Consider the following 25626-nt stretch of genomic DNA (forward strand, 5'->3'; position numbering starts at 1 on the left):
GAGAGTCTGGATATTCTATCAGCATCTATTATAAATGGACCTTAACAACCTCTCCACTCTGAGTCTGTCTGCGTGCAGACTGACCAGAAGTGGACATGAATGAGAGGATTTTTCAAGGTAAATGACAATATTCATGGCCAAGACATAGAATTGCTGCAGATCGTGTTAGAGGGAATGAGGAAGCTGTCCTCTTCCGATACCTCTGTGAACCACATAGCGGTTTTTTCTTCCCTTTCAGAGGGAAGAATCACCTTTGTATATGTCTGCTATCAAAGAAAGCAGTAAAAGGCTATACTCTGTCTCTACAAAGGGAATTGGAGATAGCAGAGGATTAAGATCTTCGGGATCTTATACGATACCTCAATATGACAAGAGTAGGATATCATGTACTTCTAATGGGATCTTTTTTGTGGCCACAGATTCCATGTTCCGACAAGATGGAACTGCTCCTCATCAAACTTCTTCAAGAAATTTTTATGAGGGAATTCTTTGTTTCTCTTGGTCCTAAATGACCAAGAAGACAAGTGAATTTTTTTTTTAGCATTGGAATCTCGCATCAGATTCTATGGAGACTAGGCAATGGGTTCTTGCCAGCATAGTATGTCTGACAAAAGAACTAAAACCCCCTATTCCTGATTCAATGTTTTCAGATAGAGGTTTCGTTGTCCAGGCAGGGTACTTACGTTTTCATCTACAGTAGAATGGTTCAAACGTTTGCCTACAGAGTCTTTGGAATGCGATGACGGCTCGAAATGCTTCCCAGAAGGTGTTCAGAGGGATACAATAAAGAGCTAGAAATCAGGAGTCCTCCCAATTTCAGCTCGGAGTCTCCTTCGACTTCCAGGCTTCTTCCCTTCCTTCGGGCAAGGATAGGGAAGATTCTGCAACGAGAAACCCCTTCAACAGGTAAGAAGAGATCTCGTGAGCAAGGGAAGTACTCAAGAAGGATCCTCCTCGGAGGAAGACTCTTATCTCTCGTACTGTTAGATATCCTATCGTATACTGGATGTAACTGACTACAATCACCTCCCCTTGCCGGAGAGGCCAAAGCTCAAAGTGGAAGAATTTCTTCCACCCTTCTCCGGTCTCCTGATTTACTATTGTGGATGTTCAGGACTTTCGGACAATGTAGCGCCAACCAGGAGCCATATGCCAAAACAGGCGTAAAAAACGCCAGAGGCAGACAGCCCCAAGAACACTGTCATTGTCTGATGAGGAGAAAGACCGGGCCTACAACCTGGCACAGATGCCCTAGAGGCGAACATATCGGACAGATATGAGTGTCCAATGTGGACATCGCCAGACATCCTCGAGACTCTACCAAGCTCGAAGCTCCGGCAAGTGGGGAGGAGCCAACCAGGCGCGAGGCGCCAGGCAGGCGCGAGGTACCAGCCAGCCGCGAAGCTCCAGGCAGGCGCGAGACGCCAGCCAGGCGCGAGGCATCAGCCAGGCGCAAGCCAGGCTCTAGGCTTCATCCAGAAGAGATCCTTTTCAAAGAAAGCCCTGGTCTTCTTCTTTGAAACAAATGTGATCGCCAAGCACTTCTTGAGTAACTTGATGATTCCTTCAAACAGCTGAGAATTAAAAGCGCTTGAAGTGCGAGCTTTTATGAATTCTTGTTCTTTCCAGAACAATATGTCGTGAAGGACATATTAGCTGTAACTTACGGAAGATACAACTCGGGAGTTGACTTCCCTTTGCACGAAGGAGGTCAAGTTGACCTACGAGAGATCCTTCTCTCTTGGTTTTACGTGTTTACAGATACGTTGCTGGGATAGGGAGCCGACACTGATCCTTAACTAAGTGAGTTAATTTTTCTTTTAACATAGTGTTTTGTTCTTTGGGTTGTTTGAAAGGAGTTTGGGGATAACTCTTTTTAAGCACAAGCCCTCGTGTTAGGATCAGGTGATCGGGATCGGTGTTGTGCTCCTTAATTATGCCACTAGGCATAGGTGTATTGTCATGTAAGTGGATAAGACCCCATTGACAAAGGCCATCAGGCTCTGTCGAGTAAGTGGATAAGACCCCATCGACAGACCCACAAGAACTCTTAGCCATAGGTCACATCCTCGCTGAGGCTCTTGAGACGAAGCAGACTCCTAGCAATAGCTAAGAAGTCAACCCTTCGTCTAAACACATAGGAACCAAGGTTTTATTTATTTATTACCTACAACGTATGTTGTTTACCTGTCTAATCAGTGAATAGCGGTCTCTTACCCTCCACCAAAGGGTGCCAATCAGCTAAGTATATATCTGTCAGGGAAGTTGAATGTATGAAAATGATATTGTTATGATACAATAAAGTTTCATACATACTTACCTGGCAGATATATACTTAGCTAAGACTCCGTCTTCCCTGACAGAAATTCGAATTTCGCGGCACACGCTACAGGTAGGTAGGTCAGGTGATCTACCGTCCCGCCGCTGGGTGGCAGGAATAGGAACCATACCTTCTAGAACCAGATTTTTCTCTTCCACCTGTCTCCTGCGGGGAGGCTGGGTGGGCCATTTATCGTATATATCTGCCAGGTAAGTATGTATGAAACTTTATTGTATCATAACAATATCATATTTCGTTGCATGCATATTTTATTACACATGACATCCACCTTCTATTATATGTTCCTTACCCGACGGAGTAACCAACTCCGCCAGGTATTTTAACCATTCCACCCTGTTACGGCTTGCTCTTCACCTTGTGTCTGACTTGGTTTATCCCTCACTCCGGCATATGGAGGGCAGCTTGAATCCACTTAATCGGTCAGATTTTATAGCTCCGGCGTCGCCGGAGCTACATTGGAATCTCTTAGTTTCCATTATCTGCCTAGGATGTTCCTATAAGCATACACGGGGCGCCGGAGCTAGTAATAACAGAATGATATGTTATCTTGCATGATATATGCTGACACCGGAGTTACTCCAGCAGCATTAGCATACTGCACACAACCACGGACCTAATCCGAAAGGTTGTTGATGATACTCATGTATCATTTGACTTACAGGTTACCTGTTGTCTGGAGGATGGGTGCAACGCCGTTCTCCAGGAACCTTGTGGGCACGTGGTCTGCCGGGCCCATGCCGGCTGTGCAGTTCGCATGGAGGACTATGTGGTTTGGCACCATGAGAACTGCGCCATCTGCTACGCTTTGGTCAACGAAGCCTCCTCCAGGGTATGTAACACTCCGGCCTCTTCACAATGATACAATGAGAATCAATATATGTACTGTAATGTACACTTTGATACTAGGTTAAGTCTATTTCTAGTGTCAAGTATTAATAATAGCCCTGCTTACAGGGAGCGCAAGCAGTCCGGGAAGCCGCCCTGTCTACCCTGAAGGTATGGGTTGGCGGTTTCGGTCGCAACTCCGCCAAGGGCCAACCTTACATCCTGGCCCACGACATGGCCACCCTTATCTTCCCAGGGGTGAAGAAGGGATCTGTGGTGGATTCGGAAGTGGCTGCCCTCTGATTGCCAGGATCCAGGAGGCAGTTGCAGCTCTCACGGAGGAAGGCATCACAGAAGGAGTAGCGGGGGAAGTAGCAGCCCTCGACCTGGACCTCGAGCCCATGGCTATAGTAGACGACGTGGGCAATGGTAAGAATGGTAGCGAGGCAGGTTTACTAGGGGCTCAAGGGTTTTCCTTGAGCCCATCTTTGTCTTCTTCTCCTTCTACTACTACTTCGTACTTCCAGGGGTTCGCCGAAAGACCGCAGTCGGTTAGACCGAAGTCCTTGTCGGCGATCTCCAAAGTTAAAAGTAAGAAAGACTTCAAGTCTAAGCAGAAGTCCCTGCCGAAGAGGTCAGGAACCAAGCTTGCCTCTACGCCACCGGCTCATAATCCCGGGGCGGTCAAGCCAAAAGTCACTCTCCCACCAAAGGGATCGAGGACCAAGGTTCCCAAGGAGAAGGCTCAGCCTTCCTCCTTTGACCCTGATACTTTCTCGGACAATATCATGCAGCGGATGGGCAACATGTTCGGGGACTTGGTCCAGACCAAGTTCCAGGAAATGCTGACCCAGCTGTCAACTACGCTGGAAGCTTCGGGACAAACTATCTAATCCTTGTCGGAGAGGATAGTAGCCCAGGAGAACATGATGTCCGGTCTCCGAGAAAGTATGGCAGCAGGGCAAGTACAGCCCGGTCAGGCATCTCGGCTTTGCTGATGCCGGACTCATCTAACATCCCTCCGTTCAAACCGCACAATCCATGGAGGGTTAGCAGCTCACGCCCCCTTCGCAGAGGGCATGCCAACCATAGAGGGTTGTGGAACTCGAAGGCTAGAGGACTTCGAGTTCCACCCTGAGGGACTCCAATCCCCTTTCTTTGGCTATGTCCGTCTAACGGATGCTGCCATGAGCAGGGAGGATAAAGTCCCGAAGGAAACTGTAAGCCTCCCCCGGGACCAAGCTCAACAAGCTGGCGCCAGAACCTCGATGAATGGGAATGCGTGAATACGAAAGTTACAGCATTCAAGAGCCCATTTACAATGTTCACGGTAAATGAGGACACTCCGTTGCCATTCATCTCAAAGGTGTCTGAGGCAACAGCCCAGGCAGTCCTGAAAGACGAGCCTATGCCTCAGCTCCGGGAGACGGAACCGACTTCCCTTCTGTTCCCCGGTGCAGAGGAGTTCTACTCTGATGCTCCTGCCACTTTTTCAGTAGGCAAACTCAAACTGGACTGCGGTAACATGCTGTTCAGCGAGAGGTTACCTAGACTGTCAGATGCCCTAATTCAAGCAGAGTACGACGCTAAGATGAGGCTCAGCAGGTCCCTCAGTTTGCTAACGATGACCGAAATGGCTTCTCTTATCTATGGACAAGAGACTATTTAAAATCATGACTAAGTCTCTACTGCATACAATGCAGTGCGACTCGTATGATTTTATGGTAGCGCGGCATAACTGTCGGAAACATGTTCTGGCGGAAGCTACTATCCGCCATGAACCAAACAAATTGATCGCCTCATCCATATGATGCACGGACCTCTTCCCCGCCACCGCTGTGAATGAGGTTCTGTTCGAAGCGGCTAGGGTAAACCAGAGTCTGAAGCTTCGTTGGGGACTCGTGCCTAAACGCAAGCCCGAGTCTGCTGGATCAAATCCCAAATAAAAAAAGAGACCTAGGAAGTTCCAGCCCTTCCAGGCTCCCCAACAGACTCTAATGCAGGCGGTTCTGGTACCCCAAGTACCTTAACCATCAACATCCAAGGCACAGCCGCAACAGCAGTTTGTGCTGTTGACCCAACCAGCACAAGCCCAGGCTTTGACCTCTTATGCAGTCTCTCCGGCCTTCAATGCGACCTATGAATCGCAGTCTTTTCAGCCGTTCAATAGGTTCGCTAGGGGCAGCAGAGCTAGGGGTCCCTCCCGTCACCGGGGCGCCGGAAGAGCCACCAACCGGGGCAAGGGCTTTTGGGGAGCACGAGGTGGTCGTCCGTCAGTAAGCCAGTGAGAATCCCCAGGTAGGAGGGAGGCTGTACCTCTACCGACATCGGTGGGGGTTCAGCAATTGGGCACAGAGCATTGTGACCAAAGGTCTGGGGTGGAGTTGGCTTCAAGGTCCTCCTCCATCCAACACCTTTTACCAAAAACCAAGAGCGGAGTTGGTAGAGTATACCCAAGAACTTCTTCAAAAGAGGGTAGTATCAAGAGTCAGAAACTTAAAGTTTCAAGGGCGCTTGTTCAGCGTGCCAAAGAAAGACTCAAACAAATTAAGAATAATTCTAGACTTGTCCCATCTAAACTCATTCATTCATTGTGACAAGTTTCGAATGCTGACTGTTTCACAGGTGCGGACCTCACTTCCCCGTGGGGCCGTCACCACCTCTATAGATCTTACAGATGCCTACTATCATGTCCCAATAGCAAGACACTTCCGTCCATTCCTAGGCTTCAAACTAGGAAAGAAGGCTTACTCCTTCAGAGTAATGCCATTTGGGCTCAACATAGCGCCCAGAATATTCACCAAGTTGGCGGAAACAGTAGTACAGGAGTTAAGAACTCAGGGAATAATGTTAGTAGTCTATCTGGACGATTGGCTCGTATGGGCCACAACTGTCGAAGAATGCCACAAGGCGACGGTCAAGGTAATTCAGTTTCTGGAACATTTAGGATTCCAAATAAACAAAACCAAGTCTCGGCTAACACCGGAGTCACGTTTCTAGTGGTTAGGAATCCAATGGGACTTGAACTCTCATACTCTTATCAATTCCGCCATTGAAGAGAAGAGAAATAGCCAAGGCCACAAGGCAATTTCTCAAAAACAAGCAGACTTCCCGGAGGAACCAGGAAAGAATCCTAGGATCACTCCAATTTGCGTCAGTAACGGACGTTCTGCTGAAAGCCAAACTAAAGGATATAAACCGGGTTTGGCGATCAAAAGCAAACCGGAGATCCCGGGACAAAATGGCTCCCATCCCAGCGATCTTACGCAAGAGACTCCGCCCTTGGACGGAAATCAAGAATCTGTCAAAGACAATACCTTTGCAGCTTCCTCTGCCGGCCCTAGTAGTCCACACAGACGCCTCTTTAAGCGGCTGGGGCGGGTACTCACAGTACAAAAAGGTACAGGGAACCTGGTCTCTAACATTCCGCCAGCTACACATCAATGTACTGGAAGCTATGGCAGTGTTTCTCACCCTGAAAAGGCTACGACCAGCCTAGAAGTCTCATATCAAGTTGGTATTGGACAGTGCAGTAGTAGTCCACTGCATAAACAGGGGTGGCTCCAAATCGAGCCACATGAACCATGTCATGATAGCCCTATTTGCCTTACCAGACAAGAACAAATGGCACCTGTCAGCCACTCACCTAGCAGGAGTCAGGAACGTAGTGGCAGACGCCTTATCACGATCCATCCCGCTAGAATCGGAGTGGACACTGGACAAGGAGTCATTCAGATGGATCTGTCAACAGGTACCAGGACTTCAGGTGGATCTCTTCGCTACAGAGTCAAACCACAGACTCCCTTGTTATGTGGCTCCCAACCTGGACCCTCTGGCCTACGCCACGGACGCTATGGCTATAGATTGGAATGTATGGAAGAGAATTTACCTCTTTCTTCCAGTGAATCTGCTTCTGAAAGTCCTGAACAAGCTCAGGACATTCAAGGGTCACATTGCACTGGTAGCCCCCAATTGGCCCAAGAACAATTGGTTCCCTCTACTATTGGAATTTAGGACTCCGGCCTCAACGGATTCCCAGTCCCAAACTGACGCAGTTGGTTCAAACGCGGACTGTGTCCGCTTCCTCAGGAATTCAGAAAGCCCCAACTTTATGGACTTTATGAAGTTTGCAGCTCAGAAAGATGCTAACATAGATCCTCAGAGCACCCTGTTCTTAGAATCTGACAAGCGAGAATCGACCTTGTGTCAATATGACTCAGCAGTTAAGAAACTAGCTATATTTTCAGAACCTTGTTCGAGAAAGGTCTAGAAGCTAGTACAATTACTACCAAATCAGCTCTTCAGAAAATCTTCCAATTTGGTTTTAATATAGACCTAACAGATTCGTACTTTTCCTCCATTCCAAGAGCTTGTGCAAGACTCAGACCATCTGAGAGGCCCAGGATGGTCTCATGGTTCTTAAACAATGTCCTTAAATTGGCTTCTGACACTAATAATGACTCATGTAATTATATAACCCTCTTAAGGAAAACATTATTCCTAATAAGTTTAGCCTCAGGCACCAGAATTTCTGAACTGTCGGCCCTCTCTAGGGAATCAGATCATATTGAATTTCTCCCTACAGGAGAACTAGTTCTATCACCAGATCGTCAATTTCTAGCAAAAAATGAGGACCCACAAGATAGATGGGCCCCATGGAAGATTGTTCCACTTCCTCAGGATCCATCCCTATGTCCAGTTAATTCGCTAAGAGCATATTTAAATAGGACTGCCCTGATATCTTCAGGCCCCCCTGTTCATTAGGGAAAAGGCGGAACTATTTCCCTAAAAGGGATTAGACAACAGATTTTGTATTTCATAAAACAAGCTAACCCGGAATCCTTTCTGAGGGCACATGATGTTAGGGCAGTAGCCACCTCCATTAATTATTTTCAACATATGAATTTTGACGATCTTAAGAAGTACACAGACTGGAAATCTCCGACAGTATTTAAGCGCCACTACTTGAAGTCTTTAGAGGCCCTTAAATTTCCAGCAGTGGCAGCTGGAAACACAGTTTCCCCTGACATTGCATAATTAGTAATAAGTAGTTATATAGCTTATATCTCTCTTACATGCCTCTCTCTCCTACCTGCCTCACTAGCATTCTTGCCGTAGCTCGGTCGTTACCGGGTTCATAATTTACCTTGGATAGCACTTTCTGTATATATGTATCATTTGTATTGTATATATGATTGTATCTGGGTCTAATTTCCATTGTAATGGTTTGTTACTACTGTGTGTTATTTGAATCTCTGTGGGTTATTTAACCCCACTATGTAGATAAGTTAGATTTAAGGATCATTGAAACTCTAGAACAATTGTAAATGTTGTTTATTGTGATCTGTTAATTACTTGCATTATAGTGTTTAACTCTGATTGAGTTTTAATTCACCTGTAAATTTTGACTATTTACAATTTTCCAAGCTGGTGAAGCCAATTCTCTGGCACTATTTCACGGAGCGACACAGGCTGAGCCCAGAAAAGAGATTTTGACAAAGGAAAAATCTATTTCTGGGCAAGGACTTGTGTCGCCCAGTGAAATCCCACCCGACTTTTCTTTCCACACCCCTTTCTTGGCCCAGCTTGGGTACTATCTACAGGAATGAAAACAAAGGCGCTAGTCGTAGTAGTAGCGGGGCCTTGCATCGGCTCCTCGGTAGACGAGGGATATTGAGGAAGTGAGAACCTAAATGGCAAGGGACCTCTGGTAGTGGCTTCCACTTGCCCCAGATACCATACCGACACCTTTATTAAAGGCGAGCGAGCCAGTCTATTCTGGCATTACTATTTTAGTTTTTTCTCTGGTAATTATAGCAATATTTTACCTTAGAAATATCCACTAAAGGGAGTATTTCACTGGGCGACACAGGTCCTTGCCCATAAATAGATTTTTCCTTCGTCAAAATCCCTTTTTTCAACTATTTTGGTAGAGTCAAATTTGACAGAATGTGGTTTTTTCTATTTATCATGATTTATATGCAAATTTTTCAAAAATGAGAAAAGCTACAACCTTCAATCATTTTTTGTTGTATTCTACATAAAATTGCACACATTTTCATATATAAAACTTTATGTAACGGCTAATTTAAAATGGTGCAAACATTACAACAATCGCACGAAAAAATTTCTGATTTTTTTCGGAAGATTTACCGCGCGGACGTATGGAAAAGTTTTTTTTTTTTTCTTTCTTTTTTTTTCTTTTTTTTTTCTTTTTTTTTCCATAAATTCACCATAAATCAAAATATTATGCTAGAGACTTCCAATTTGTTGCAAAATGAAGGTAAATGATTGAATATTACTAGAATATAAGAGTTTTAGGTTACAATTGCGTTTTTCGACCATTTCGGTAGTCAAAGTTGACCGAAGGTTGTAAGTTGGACACATCGTTATTTATATGAAAATATTTCAAAACTGATAAAAGCTACAACCATGGGTTGTTTTTAGTTGTATTGTGCATGAAATTGCACACATTTCCATATATAAAACTTTATGTAATGGCTAATTTAAAATGGTGCAAACATTACGACAATCGCACGAAAAAATTAATCGGAAGAGTTACTGCGCGGACGGAAGGAAAAAGTTTTTTCAGAAATTCACCGTAAATCGAAATATTGTGCTAGAGATGTCCAATTTGTTGCAAAATGAAGGTAAATGATTGAATATTACTAGAATATAAGAGTTTTAGGTTACAATTGCGTTTTTTGACCATTTCGGTAGAGTCAAAGTTGACCAAAGAAGGAAATTTTGGTACTTATCGTTATTTATATGAAAATATTTCAAAACTGATAAAAGCTACAATCATGAGTATTTTTGTTGTTGTATTCTACATGAAATTGCACACATTGTCATATATAATACTCCATGTAATGGCTAATTTAAAATGGTGCAAAAATTATGTCAAAGTGACTAAATAATTTCTGAGATGTGTCACTGATACTTTTTTGTGCGATAAGAAAGAAATTTGCACTTGCGCACCTGCGTAATAATTGTAAAAAAAACGCCTTGATCCGTGAGCTCCCAGCATCCCCCAAGGTGCATGATTCAAAAGTTTTCGCCTGGTAGACCTATAAGTATTTTACCGCAAATTTAAAAAAAAACTTTTTTTATCGATGTTTAATATGTCCAATCGGCTCCCGACAGACAATTTATGTCGACGTTTAATACGTCCAATCGACGTTAGAGGGTTAACAAAATAGTAAATGAAAGAGCAAAGCTTTTCACAATAAAAAAATTAGCACAGATTATTAACAAAATCATTCGTCATTGAGGTGATTCATAGCTAACTTGAGGTAGAGGGAGGTAGCATTTTTATATTTTAGGAATAATGAATGAATGATTTCAAGTCATCGTGCGTCGTGGTATTGTTGAGGAAAGAAGAAGAGACAGTAAAATTTTTACTATAATATGTACATAAAAGCAGTACCAATTCACATAAAAAATGATATTTCACAATAAATTTAACATAATGATAAAACACAAAAACAAATGCAATACGGTAAAAAAAAAAAATAAAAAGCTTGCTTGAGTCTGTTCGGAGGGCTGAGAGAGCGAGAGAGAGAGAAGAACGTTCTGCTTCCCATTGACTTATCAGCTGATCTGGGATGATTATTCGCCCATTTCTTTCACTTAACTCGATCTGCCCAAATCACTTTTATTTTTGTAACGGTAAAATACCAATCTAGTGATAATTGCTTTTTAGGATTTTTTTTACCTCTGTAAAAGTAACTCAGCTCTGTAATAAACTAACTGGCGCTGCTTTCAACTTCTGCATGCTTCAATTGTTTGTTTAAGCAGCTTCCTTGTGAAAAGTTATTTTATCTCTTTCCTTTTCTTGCATTCTTGACTTATTACTTATTTGTTTGCAAAATCCTCATGTTTGTTTTAAAAGTTTGCCGTTTGCCAACAGTAAGTTGATGTACTGTGGCATAATTAATCTCTTTCGTGCACTTAAGAACCAAGTGTAAATACGCTGATTCTCTCTCTCTCTCTCTCTCTCTCTCTCTCTCTCTCTCTCTCTCTCTCTCTCTCTCTCTCTCTCAAATACAATCAGACACACACACACACACTATAGATTCCTTTATCTTTGTACCTAATGTGAATAAAATTTATTTTGTTATCAACCTTTGCATACTGCAACCAATTCGATTTGCTCAAAGGGTTCCCGTCTCTCCTCCCTCCATCCCCCAGCCGGCCGGCATCATTTTTACCAAACAGTTCGTAAATCGTATAAAGAAAAAATAAAATTAAGAAAATTTTACTCCCTTTATTTTTTATGGGGATACAGTATTTATTTGTTTCATACATATTTCGAACTAATCATAATTCAAACAGCTTTCTGGAATGGATTAAGTTCAAAGTACGAGGTACTACTGTATTTCTTCATCACTTTCATCCTTATGCTAGCTTATCGAACAAAGATAGAGGAGGGGGGCCCGTGTGGTGCTGGTGTTTGAGGGATCTCTCTCATTTCAAAGGGTGGTGCCCTTGGATGCAAGAGGAATATCCTTATTTTTTTAAATCATATTTTCTTTCTTTTACAGGCTAACAGTGGTGATAGTTGATTACAGCAGTAGATGTTTGGATATCTCTTCATGTTGACTATTCTAACCTGGGAACTATACCTGTGACTCGTAGCATGTTGTGGTATTGGTCCTCATCTTTTTCGTTTGCCGCTGCTTTCCTGGAGTTTCGGCATTGGACAAAGGCTTTGCTGCTGTCCTGTGAATATTAACTTGATTCTTGCTGGTAAATGTACCTCATCCTGTAGAAGTAGTCTTGGCGAATTTGGAGAAATCGAGGAGGAAGAGAGCTCGTCAAGTGGCATCATCTTCCTCTTTGGAATCGTCATATTTTTCTTCAACCTCCACCCCTTCGACTTCTAAGGCTCCCTGCCAAAGAAGGAGAAGGTAGTCTTTCCCCCTAAGAAGTCTCGTCACGGGACTTCTAAGGGTCTGCCTCCTCGAACTGAGGAGGCAGTTGGGTCATCTGCTGCCTCGCCTGTTCCTTCAGGAACAGAAACCATCACGTTGTCCCCAGGGCCTAGCATGTTGGGAGCAGTAGAAGTACAAACTTCAGTTCACACTTCTGCTGCTAGTCCTAGAGGTTCTGCCCCTAAGACTTGTTCCATGACAGGCGCTCATTCGCGAGTTTCCCTGAGTGCACGTAATCTATGGATTCGCGTGCATCCAGAGTTGGTGACGCTGAGTCTGTTCACTGTCACGACTCAGGCACGGAGTGCAAGAAAGGAGAGTCGCTCAGGTGACTCACGCCTTGCCGGTGATCTGTCATGGTGATTGCTCGGTACCCAGGGTTGATGTGACGGTCCTGTGGGACCTTGCACTCAGTGAGATAGGTATGGGGTCCCCCATTCGGGCCTCTTGAGAGGTTTCAAACTTGAAGAGGACTTGGACGCATCAGAGGACGGTATCAGCCTCTCTTGTCAGGTGCACGCTAAGCCCCACCCAGACGACGGTCATGTTCTGGCCGACCAGTCTCTGTGGTGGGAAATGTTTCTCCTGGTGCGCGAGAGTTTGGTAACCCTCTGTGGGAAAGTGTTTCTCCAGGATGATATCACTTTCCTAGACTCACGTCGCGGCCATCACCGCAGGTTGATGGCTGCCAACGACTCGTTTCTCCTGCTAGTTCTGCTAGCAAGGCGAGCGAGAGAGTCTGATCTTCCTCACCTATTCCCTCTACTTCCTATGGCTACACTGGGAGGGGCGAGGTGAATAGTAGGGATTCTGCAGAGTGCTCTCCGTAGGATTTAGCGTTGGGGGATTACGTTTATTTAATTTTTATTAAAGATATATTTAATATCTATTAAACATTTTATAGACATTTTGCTATTTACATTGATATTAACCCTTTAACGCCGATTGGACGTATTAAACGTGGACATAAATTGTCTGTTGGGTGCCGATTGGACGTATGGTACGTCGATAAAAAAAAAAGTTTTTTAAAAAATTCGCGGAAAAATACTTATAGGCCTACCAGGCGAAAACTTTGAATCACGCGCCTTGGGGGATGCTGGGAGCTCATGGATCAAGGTGTTGTTTTGTTTACAATTGTTACGCAGGCGCGCAAGGGCGAATTTCTTTCTTTTCGTCACTTTGACATAATTTTTACACCATTTTAAATTAGCCGTTACATGGAGTATTATATATGAAAATGTGCGCAATTTCATGTAAAATACAACAACAAAATACTCATGATTGTAGCTTTTATCAGTTTTGAAATATTTTCATATAAATAACGATAAGTGCCAAAATTTCAACCTTCGGTCAACTTTGACTTTACCGAAATGGTCGAAAAACGCAATTGTAAGCTAAAACTCTTATATTCTAGTAATATTCAATCATTTACCTTCATTTTGCACAATATTTTGATTTATGGTGAATTTATAAAAAAAAATTTTCCTTATGTCCGCGCGGTAACTCTTCCGAAAAAATCATAAATTTTTCCATGTGATTGTCGTAATGTTTGCACCATTTTAAATTAGCCGTTACATAAAGTTTTATATATGAAAATTTGTGCAATTTTATGCAAAATAAAAAAAAAATAATTGAAGGTTGTAGCTTTTCTCATTTTTGAAATATTTGCATATAAATCACAATAAATAGAAATAAAAACCACGTTCGGTCAACTTTGACTATACCGAAATGGTTGAAAAACGCAATTGTAAGCTAAAACTCTTACAGTCTAGTAATAATCAGTCATTTATCTTCATTTTGCAACAAATTCGAAGTCTCTAGCACAATATTTAGATTTATGGTGAATTTAAAAAAAAAAATTTCCTTCCCTCCGCGCACGGATTCTCTGCCGCAAATCTCCAAAATGCGTACACTGCATTCTTGTAATATTTGCTCCGTTTCATATTAGGCCTTTCATAGAGTTTTATATTTTAAAATGTGCGCAATTTCATGTAGAATATAACAAAAAATAATTGAAGGTTGCAGCTTTTCTCATTTTTGAAATATTTGCATATAAAAAAAATATAAAGAAAATTCGACATTCGGTCAACTTTAACTCATCCGAAATGGTTGAAAACTGCAATTATAAGCTAAAACTCTTACAGTATAGTAATATTCAATCATTTATCTTCATTTTGAAACACATTGGAAGTCTCTAGAACAATATTTAGATTTATGGTGAATTTTTGAAAACAAACATTTTTTTACATGCGCGCGTTACGAATTCATGAATCATTTTGTGATAATATTTTCGCTGTGTTGCTTTGATCGTTTTACAATGTGTTATATACCAAAATGATCACAATTTAGTGTACAATACAACAACAAAAATTAACTTTTTAGCTTTAACCGTTTTGCTCACAGCAAGATTTGAATACAATTATATATGAAATTTTGTTTTTGCGCTATCATATATTGCATTATTTATATATGATAATGATATTTTTTTCATTTCTGATGGTTGCATACTAAACTTCAGGCAATGTCAAAAAAAGGAGCCAAAAATGAACTCTTAATCTTGAAAACTAAGCGCGCTGTGATTTTTTGAAAAAAATATTTTTTTCCGCTTCGGCGCTCACTCCGAGACCCCCTCGGCATACGGGAGATGATTTTTATTATACCCCTTCGGCGATAAAGGGTTAATATTTTAAAATAAGCAAGTTTAAAATAAGTCATCGTTATAAGCATTTTAGGGGTGCACTTTATACTACTTAAGAGTAACAGTTGTAAAGGCTTATGTACTCATCTAAGATGACCTAGTATGATTTGGGATGATGGTTGGCCTGTATTTTTTAGAAATTATATTAAATTGTTGTAGTTTGATAATTTAAGGTATATTTTTATTTGAACTATCAAATTAAGCAGTGAAATGTTGAAGTAGACAGTTATAAGCATTTCAGTGTAGGGGGATTTTTGCCATTTCACGGTTGTTTCCGGAACCTGTTCCAGAATAAAAGTGGGGAGCACTGTAGTCCCTGTTTGTCAAAGAAAGTGGTGATGACCACCACTCTCCTGCTGGCCACCAGTTAACCTTAGTATGAAGTGTCAGTGACCATTTCCAGCTTGTCATGAACATTCGTATATAAAAGGGTATGGTATGTATATCTAAGGAAAAGACAAATTATTTTTAAAAGTGATATTTTTGTTGGGCTAGGTAAAAGTACTGGTAGTTTATGGTACCTCAACTTTGCCTGTTGTAAACCTTAGTGTCTACATTTGTGCATTTTGGGGTATTAAGGAGGGGAAACTGCACGGGTCTTATGATATCAAATATATTTTGAAGGTTTCTTTACAATACAGTAGCTCAACGTTATAATGGACTGCTGTTTAACGAATGTACTTCCTGATATGTACATATATTGGTGCAAAATGGAAATATCGATTTGAGGGTTTTTGCCTCTGGATCAAGCGCTGGACTGTCTTTATTAATTAACATTGCTTTCAACTCTAGAAATTATGCTTAAGCTTATAATGTCCTGCAGTTTATGTTAATATGTAATAAGGCATTTATTGTGCTTTATGGGTACTGTTTAATTTGCTTGTTTGTGTAATTAAGACCTTTTACAAATAGTTCCATTTGGCAACAAGTGACAGTGATGATGTCAGTACAAAAAATGCAATCAGCTGATTATTTCAAGAATGTAAACAAAACAAAAATGCAAATGGCACATAATTGCTGTGTTCATATTTTATATATGATGATAGTACTTGCAATATTATTATATACAGTAAATCAAGTTTTATTAAGATTAATATCATTAGTCTGAATACTACTGTTGGTCAACTTTTGCATATGGTTATCTATCAGTGTAATGACCTAACCGGGGCAATAGTCTCTCTCTCTCTCTCTCTCTCTCTCTCTCTCTCTCTCTCTCTCTCTCTCTCTCTCTCTCTCTCTCAAATGGATCTTGAGGCTACGGCAGCGTTCCATTAACATCTTATGTTCATTTTTTATAATTCGTCAAGACTTGACTAATAGTGATCACAAGGAGAATATTATAAATAGTGCATAATAGTCATAAACGTAAGTAATCGATAATGGTGACCTTAACGTTCCTCAGTTTTCAATAATAATAATAATAATAATAATAATAAAATAATAATAATAATAGTACTTATGATGCTCTTCCACTAAAAAATTGCAGTTTATAATTGCTAAGGTCATTTACCATGACTATTGAGAGTTATTAAAGAGTTATGTTAAAGATGTCAAGTTGTGAAACCCTGCCAATTCTCAGAGGTGGCTTAGAAAGTGATGTGCAGAACTTGCAAAATCACACTTACTGCTTATACACTCAAGTAATGAGTACATTATAAACCTAATTTTGTTATTTTAATTTACAAGAAAAAGTATCCAGATTATATTTCTTCTAGCAACTCATGGCAATGAAGATGTCAGTTGTAATCAATTTGTTGAGATTTTGAGAATCTAAACTATGAAATGAAAATGGTATATGATGACAGTGTTGATATGTATTCTGTAATACAGTTCCAATATTATAATAATACTTGCAATATATGTAATCTTAATTGGATATAGCAAGCAAAACTTTTATTTGAATTGTAATGTATTATTACTATAAATATAGTTGTACTCCAACTTTAGTAAATGATTACTTTTTATGAGTATATGTATATATTCATACAACGATAGATCCGGAGTTTCTTTTATAATGGTGTAGATTCAGGTGCTTTAGCCCTTTATATTGATGAGCACTTTCAGGTTATTTTGTACCTGGAAGCAATTCCATTTGGCATTTGTAGAGTATAGTATGCGCTGCAATTATTAACTAGTCTAGGTTTATAACAGTTGTAAGGGGGAGTGGGTTATATATACATTAAATGATAATGTAATCTGTATTTTGGGTTTCATTTCATGTTATTCATTAATGAAAATAGCTCTTTGTTTTTACCCAGTGGAACGCATTTAGTTGGTTGCTTAATTTATATTTAAACTACAGTAGTGCTCAGTTATGCTCGTTTGTTTTCTCCTTAAAGCTACTATCATTCTATGTGAACATATTGAATTTTTTATTCTCAGGATCCAAAGTGGGACTACTTAAGGCAGTTGGAGACAGATGATGCACGCTATCAGTTTTCAAGAAGTAGATGGAAGTCATTAGTGGTTCCAGATCCTAACAAGAATTGTAATGTGTTTTCCTACTTATATCATAAAAAAGCACGTATGTATCAAGTGGTCTTTTGATGTTATTTTTATATAAGTAACTTTATAAGTATAATTACATAGTTTCTAACTATCACGGCAGCTCAAAATTACAAAGTCGCTGTAGTGCCTACTTTTGGGGAAGAATAGGTACAACACAGCTTAGAGCTCATTCGTTTCTGCCAGTCAACGACAGATCATCGGTCATTTGAGCAGCGTTTGTTTGATTTTTTGCTGGATGGTTGTGGCTTTTGCAATCTTTGATGAAGTATTCCTTCTGTTTGTTAGCACGCTAATTACAATTAGCTTAGCTAGTGTTGATATTACTGATTGTGACTTTATTAATTAATTTTGTCTTGACACCAGTTTGACTAGTGTCCGGAATTGCATTAAAGGCTGCAACACCATACTTACTTCATCTAAATATACAACTCTTCGTGTTGTCAATGCAGAGGTCAGATTTGTTCTTCTGATCTTAAATGTGACGAATGTAAAGATTGGGATCATGCGAAGAAAGGCTGCCACCAGAACCAAAGCTGGGGGGTTACACTAGCTAGGTTTCTTCTCAAAAATCAGATGTTGCTAATTTATCTGTGCCTTCTATGCCTGTGATTGCTCAGACCCCCTTCTTTAGAACTCGATCTTCTAGGAAGGGTGGTCAGGTGGGCTGAACCCCCAGCCGGTTCAGGGTACTTGTACCTTCCTCCAAGTATAAGTTTATTCTATTGTTAAGAGTGAAGGTTTGTTCTGCGTATGAACATATGACAAATTTTTAATCAATTTTTTATTTTTCATAGTCAACAAACCTGAGGTCTTAACGTAAACTGTCCACCTCTAGCTGCCCCTCTCATATCCTGTGTTGGAAGAAAGACTGGTGCGTCACGAGGTTCGAAGCCCGGTTGGTTATGAGCATCCACCTTGTATACGTATGAGTTGCCAGATGCCACAGATTCCTAGCTTTACAATCTTTGATTGTTTTCAACCGGCTGGCACTATTTTATTCTCTCTCTCTCTCTCTCTCTCTCTCTCTCTCTCTCTCTCTCTCTCTCTCTCTCTCTCTCTCTCTCTCTCTCTCTCTCTCTCTCTCATTACAAATTACAGTACAGTACTGTTCTTATCCTTCAATAAAATGCGAAAAAAGCACACACAAAGAAAGCTCAAACCTAGTCAGACGCTTCCTTAGAACAAGGAAGATCTGGATCATTGAGGGATTATTGCTAATTTTTTTTGCAGTGTCATCCAGCAGTTTTTGAGAAGAAATGGTATTGTGAAGGTAAATTCTTCCCAGTGTTGTCAATTTCAGCCCCTTGTTTGTCAGAGAAATAGTTTAGATATGTAAAAATTTATATTGGCCCATGTAACAGTATTGTACAAAAACTTTAAATTGGTATGAATATTGAGTATTTGAAGCAGAGTTTATTATTTTGTAATTCAAACATCTATTGCAATACACTCCCTGAATACCAGAATGAGCCCTGGTCACTGACCAGTGCAAACTATATCCCCACAGATTTACCCACAAAGTGGGTAATTTTAACTGTCGGCGCTACCAATGCTGCAGGTAAAATGTAGTCAAATGAGTTACCTATGTTACCATTGGTAACGCTGCTGCAAATACCGGCCACCAGAGTTCTGCTTCCTCAATTTTTTCCTGTTCGCAGTGCTGTTAGGACGTGTCCTGCAACACGTGAACTTTTTTTTTTTTTTTCTAGCCCCCCCCCCCCCCCCCACACCCCCCCCCCCCCCACACACACACACACACACACACACACACACACGCGCGCGCACACGCACATTTGGCCTTGGAATTCTGGATTACAAGCTTAGCATTGTATTTCAACTAAGCTCCTGGTTTTGTTCATGAAACTTACATGTCAGATATATATATAGCTGTATTCTCCGACGTCCGACAGAATTTCAAAACTCCCGGCACACGCAGTGGGCGGCCAGGTGGTTAGTACCCATTCCCGCCGCTGGGAGGCGGATATCAGGAATCATTCCCATTTTCTATTCAGATTTTTCTCTGTCGCCGGTCGGTAAACAACTGTTTACAGACCTCCGCCTAGGATTTTGAAACTTCTTGTGCTAACTTGAGTATTCTGATTGACTTTTGGTTTTGATTTGGCATTGTTGGCTTGACATACGTGGTAGTGGATTTGATTTGGAATTTGGCTTTGACTTTTCTTTGATTACGATGTCTGGATCTAGCTCTGCTAGCTTCAGGGTGTGTAAGGTACAGGAATGTAAGGTGAGGTTGCTGAAAGCTTCGGTAGACCCTCATTCGGTGTGTTCGAAATGTCAGAGTCATGTATGTATGTTGAATGATAGATGCATCGAGTGTGCAATTGACTGAAATTGAATGGGAGGCATATGATTCTTACGTGAGAAAGGTTGAGCGTGATAGAATCTAGAAGTGCTTCTCTGAATAGAAGTCAGGGTAGAATTGTATCTCCATTAAACCCTCGTGTAGATGTAATTCAACCTAATCCTGTTGTTTTGCCTCCGAACAATCAGGAGTGTCTGCAGAAGGAAGCGTATTATCTACGATTATGGAGTCGATTCGTGCCTTGGAATCGAAAGTGATGGCTCTACAATCAAATGTGAATAATTGCAATAAAAGTGTTAGTGCATCTAGTGTTGTAGATCGGTCCCATTATGCCTCTAGGCCTTGGCCCCTGCCGGACTCCCAGGCCTTAGGGAGAGGGCAAGCCGAAAGCCGAAGGAGGTTTACGGGATCTAATGACCGGTCTGACGTCCCTTTGGCAGAAACTGAGGACGAATCTCAGGCTGCCAGTGTTCGTGCACGGGCACGAATACTTAAAGAGTGCTTCTCTTCTTCCGAGGCTTCCTCTCCTCTCCGAGGTTGGGACTCTTGGAAGACCTCTCATAGGGAGAGCGGCAGGGGCGCAAGGTGTCGCACAGGCGGCCGTCGCCCTTGTCGCCCTCTTAAGAGAGGTTTCAGAGAAGAGGACGCTTCACGTCTTTCGGATCAGTGCGTAGATTCATCACCTGAAGATTTTGAAGCTTTTCCGCCACAGAAAAGGAACAAGACTTCATCAGGGGAGGACTCGTTCGAGCGTCCAAGTCGCTCTCTGTATGTTCCTGAGTTGAAGGAAAGGGCATCCCCTCGCCCATCTTCCTCGCACAGGATGAGTCCTTCTCCTGATCGAGAACTTTCCCCATCAAGGAAGATGCTTTTGGAAATGCAGAAACAGTTAGCTTCCTATTTTGAGAAAAAGGAGGCAGAACCTAGTCATCGGAGGAAGGATCGGTGGCTGCCTGTTAAGAGGACTAGACAGTCCCCGGCTCCTTCTCCGTGTTTTTCGGCCTTTGAGTCTCCTCCTTGTAGCCGACGCATTAGAGAACGTGATTACGTTCCTCATGAAAGGGCGTCTAGGAGAGACGAATTTGACAGAGACTTGAGTTGTCGCACAGGCGGCCGGCGTCTTTGTCAAGAGGCCGAGAACGCTCAAGGACCCATGACGGAAGTTCAAAGTTTGCTTGATGATAATCAGCTTCAGGACGCTCAGGAAGACGATTCTTTTGACGCTCGGCGCCTTAAGCGGCGAAGCGCTTGTCAGGACGCTCGAGAAGATGCTTTTCAAGACGCTCGGCGTCTTATACATCGGGACGCTCACCAGGACGCTTGAGCTGACGCTGCTCAGGACGCACGGCGTCCTACACATCAGGACGCTCAGCAGGACGCTTCTCAGAACGCGCAGCGTCTTACATTTCGGGACGCTTGTCAAGAGGCTCAACAGGACGTCTTGGAAGAATATTTGAGTCCGAAGCGTCAGGATACTTCACATGTTAAAGTGTCGAAGATAAAGAAACAGAGAGTGGTTACTTCAAACTCTTCTACATCTAGAGGCACCCACTTGCGAACGGGGCCTCAAGGATTATTGTCATCGAGATCTTTGAAAGAGACTGATGACCGAGAGAAGGATTCTTCTAGTGATCTGTGCCCTACGGATGATGATGAACCAAATGCGTCAGCGGCTTCAGACTATAAGACTTTGACGAATCTACTTAAGAACTTGTTTCCAGACAATTTTCAAGCGCCAGTTCCTTGCTCTCCCCCTTCACAATTTGCCTCATCGAAGGCCAGGAAGGCTCCTGGCTTCGTTAAAATGGCCACTTTGCTCTCTGCGAAGAGAGCGTTTAAGAGAATCCAGGATTGGATGGATTCAAGGAAGGTTAAAGGGAAGACTTCTTTTGCACTTCCTCCATCTAGACTGAAAGGGAGAGCGGGGATCTGGTACGAAACAGGAGAAGAGGCAGGATTGAAAGCACCGTCTTCTTCTCAAGGAGATTTCGCGAATTTGGTGGACGCTCCGAGGAGGTCTTATTTGTCATCGGCTAAGGTTTCCTGGACAATGACGGAGACAGATCATCATCTCAAGGGGTTATTTAAGACGCTAGAAGTGTTTAACTTTTTAGATTGGTGCCTGGGGGCCTTGGATGTACAATCTAGGAGTCAAGACTCGATTTCGCTGGAAGAGCTTTCAAGTGTATTAGCTTGCATGGATAGAGCAGTAAGGGATGGCTCTGATGAGTTAGCATCTCATTTTGCTACTGGTCTGCTAAAAAAGAGAGCTCTCTATTGTAGTTTTGCGGCGAAAGCAGTTTCTCCCGCTCAGAAGGCGGAATTATTATTCGCCCCCTTCTCTACTCATCTATTTCCGCAGTCCATGATTAATGATCTGTCGGTAAACTTACAAGAGAAAGCAACAAGGGACCTCTTGACTTAATCTTCCAGACGCCCTACTCCTCAGGCTTCTACTTCAACAGCTCCAGCCCCCAAGAAGAAATTTAAGCCCTTTCGTGGAGCACCTTCCTCTAGAGGTTCTTCGAGAGGAAGGGGGTCCTTTAGAGGTAAGACCTCTTCTATCAAGAAGGGAAAAAATTGACATTTCTGCCCTTCAGGCACCTGTAGGTGCGAGACTCACCTTATTTGCTCAGGCATGGAGGGCGATAGGGTCAGACACCTGGTCCCTAGATGTGATCGAGAGAGGATACAAGATCCCTTTCCTCTCTGCGCCCCCTTTGAGCACGAAGCTGATAGACCTGTCGCCCGCATACCAGTCAGAGAAGCAACAGATTTTACTCGACCTTCTAGACCAAATGTTGGAAAAGAAGGCCGTAGAAGAAGTCCTAATGCTGGATTCCCCAGGCTTCTACAACAGGTTATTCCTGGTTCCGAAGCAGTCTGGGGATGGAGACCTGTCCTAGACGTCAGCAGACTGAACCTTTTTGTAAAGAAAGAAAAATTCAGGATGGAAACTTCTCAGTCTGTGTTAGAGGCCTTGAGACCAGGGGATTGGATGGTGTCATTGGACCTACAAGACGCTTATTTCCACGTCCCGATCCATCCTCAATCAAGGAAGTTCCTGAGGTTCGTCTTAAAAGGGCAGGTCTTCCAGTTCAGGGCTCTTTGCTTCGGTCTGAGTACGGCGCCGATGGCTTTTACTTTCCTCATGCGGAATGTAGCGAAATGGCTTCACCTATCAAAGATAAGAGTCTCGCTTTACCTGGACGACTGGCTAATCAAGTCGTCTTCGAAGTCAAGGTGCCTGGAGGACCTTCAGACGACATTGCAGCTGATGAAGGCCCTGGGCCTTATAGTCAATTACGAGAAGTCCCATCTGATCCCCACGCAGTCCATCGTGTATCTGGGGATTCAGATGGATTCAGCGGCTTTTCAAGCTTTTCCATCAAAGGAACGTCAGCAGAAATGCTTAGAGAAAGTGTCAGCCTTCTTAGGGAAAGAAACATGCTCGGCGAAGGAATGGATTAGTCTGCTGGGAACCATTTCTTCACTGGAGAAGTTTGTTTCCCTGGGGAGGTTGCACCTCAGGCCACTCCAGTTTTTTACCCCCCAGATACTGAAGCCTTGCCGAGGATGGGGGGGCTTAGGGTTCAGCAGCTGGGCCCTGATGCCTGGTGGGAACTGCTTTCTCGCTGGGCCTTGGTGCCCAGCTTTTGATCCAACGAAATAAATCAGCCCTTTTTCTTCTACTAAAAACATTTCATCTTTCTGCCTTCCTCCCCCTATAAGGTATGGATTCTATGATGACGACTATTGGCTTGGTTTTGGACATGATTTAGTCTAAATCTTGGGATTTGAAGGAGGGTGAGGATGGACGGCATGCCACCTCACCCGTAGAACTCTAGTACCTAACGTGGTCGAGCGAGGGGAAAGTTTAATGTCAAACCCTATCCTCAATGCCGGGTCTGATCTCGACGGACATCATGACGCCTTAGCACTGGGGATAGGGTGTATATCCAGTAATTACCCCTAGGATGACCCTAATAAAAGGGATGACCTGTCCTCTAAGTGTGACTCCATGGTGGGTATGGGGAATATCTGGATGAACTATGTATTTTACGTTTTATGGCAACCCCCCCTATTTCTGTTGACGACCCTATGCTTTCATCAAAGGACTTGTCCTCGGAACCCAAACATCAATTTTCCATGGTCGGTCCCCAGGATCAGTGTAGTATCCCTGGGCCGAATGACAGACGGACACAGTTGACGACCCAAAGCAATGTGAGTAAATATAATACAGCCAGGAAAACTAAACAAAAAGCATCTGGTTCCAGTATTGTCACACTGGAACCATTTGCCATGAAGAAAAATAATAAATATGAAATAGCTCCTGGGGTCTTTGTACCCAATTCCTTTAATAAATACCTTAACTTAAAGCTAGAAGATGACAGTATAGACATTTTTCAAGTGCATAGGGAAATCATTAAATGTTGTGGCAGACAGCCAAAAATAACACCGCAGAATGGAAACATGCTCCTGGTAGAAAGCATCTCCCCAGAGGAAAGTATCAAGTTGATGGGATTGTCGGACCTTGCGGGAGTTACGGTTGAGTGTACTCCCCACTCCAGCCTGAACTCCAGCAAGGGCTTGATTTATGCCCCTCAGTTGATGGCTTTCTCTGAGGAGAGACTTTTAACAGAATTAAAAGACCAGGGTGAGGAGAGACTTTTAACAGAATTAAAAGACCAGGGTGTAATAATGGTGGACAGGATGACGAAGAAGGTTGATAATAACAGAATACCTCAGCCTACCTTAATATTAACTTTTGACACCTTAAGACTTCCGGAGTGTGTCTTTGCAGCCTGGTATAGGTTTAAGGTAAAGCAGTACATCCCGAGACCCAGAAGGTGTTTCCATTGCCAGCATTTTGGACACACCCTACAATCATGCCGATCCAAATTGCAAGAAAATCCTGCCGTCTGTGTCAACTGTGGAGAGGATGAGCATGGTATGTGCACCAGGGAACCTAAATGTGTTCACTGTGATGAGGGACATGCATCATCATCTCAGCAGTGTGATATATATTTACTAGAAAAGGAAATCCAAGCCATTAGAGTAATAGAAAGAACAACATTTAAGGAAGCACGAGAGAGAGCCAAAGCAAAGATTGTAAGACCCGGTCTAAGTTTTGCTACTGTATAGACAAAATTAAGAAACCAAAAAAAAAGAAAGAAAGAACAAATAAAAAAACCCAAGTTAGGAGCACAAATGTAGAATCAAATAAAGAATCATTAAAGAGACAGCTAACTGAATCATTAGAGTCAATTGATGATGAGAAAGTAAAGACAAGGTTCACTAGAACCAACAAGAAAGGCTCTAGTATGGAATCAGAAAAAATTGAAGTGCCAGTTGAGATACACCCTCCACCATCTGCCTCATTGGAGGCAAGGCCAGTGGTTGCTGGTCTGGTGCCAGCTTCTGTTGGTGCCAATTCCTCTTTGGAGGACAAACCAGCAGATGCTGGTCCCCTGGTGCCAGTCCTCGCTGGTACTTCTGCCTCATTAGAGGCAGAGCTGGCTACTGCCAGCAATACAAACACTCTCGAGGTGGTCTCTTTAGAGAACACCTCTGCTTTCTCCGTCTCGACAGAGATGGAGAGTAAAGAAACTAAAAAACCCTTCAGTGTCAAGGACACTGAAGGAAAAGATGTTGGCTCTATGAAGGCAACTCCACTCAAGAGGCCAACAAAGCCTTCCATTAAAATGCCTCCCCCTAGTAGGAAAAAGAGCTCTCCCAATCTTGTCAAAAGGAACCATAATATTGGTCCCAAACATAAATAAATTCACTTCCATTATTCAATGGAATTGTCAGGGACTGCGAGCAAAATATGAGGAAGTCAAGCTTTTGATCTATGAGCACTCCCCTGTAGGGTTATGTTTGCAGGAGACCATGCTAGGTGAATATACACCTGGTCCTAGGGAAGATGTTCACTATAGAACTAAATTTGATTTGGAGGTGGGAAATCATGGTGGATCCCTCATCTACATCCGTCGAG

At 42.5% G+C, this 25626-nt stretch overlaps 1 protein-coding gene across 4 annotated transcripts in view; it reads left to right on the forward strand.

Annotated features, from left to right (window-relative positions):
- The window catches only part of LOC135219222 (uncharacterized), a 107207-nt gene that overhangs the window by 38201 nt on the left and 43380 nt on the right, over nt 1-25626 (forward strand). For all 4 annotated transcript variants that reach the window (XM_064255806.1, XM_064255807.1, XM_064255805.1 and 1 more), the window contains one exon: nt 17180-17321. In XM_064255806.1, coding sequence (XP_064111876.1) covers nt 17180-17321 — 142 coding nt within the window. The remainder of the gene's footprint in view (nt 1-17179; nt 17322-25626) is intronic.

The sequence above is a fragment of the Macrobrachium nipponense genome, chromosome 1, assembly GCF_015104395.2.
Source record: "Macrobrachium nipponense isolate FS-2020 chromosome 1, ASM1510439v2, whole genome shotgun sequence".
Taxonomy (NCBI): Eukaryota; Metazoa; Arthropoda; class Malacostraca; order Decapoda; family Palaemonidae; genus Macrobrachium; species Macrobrachium nipponense.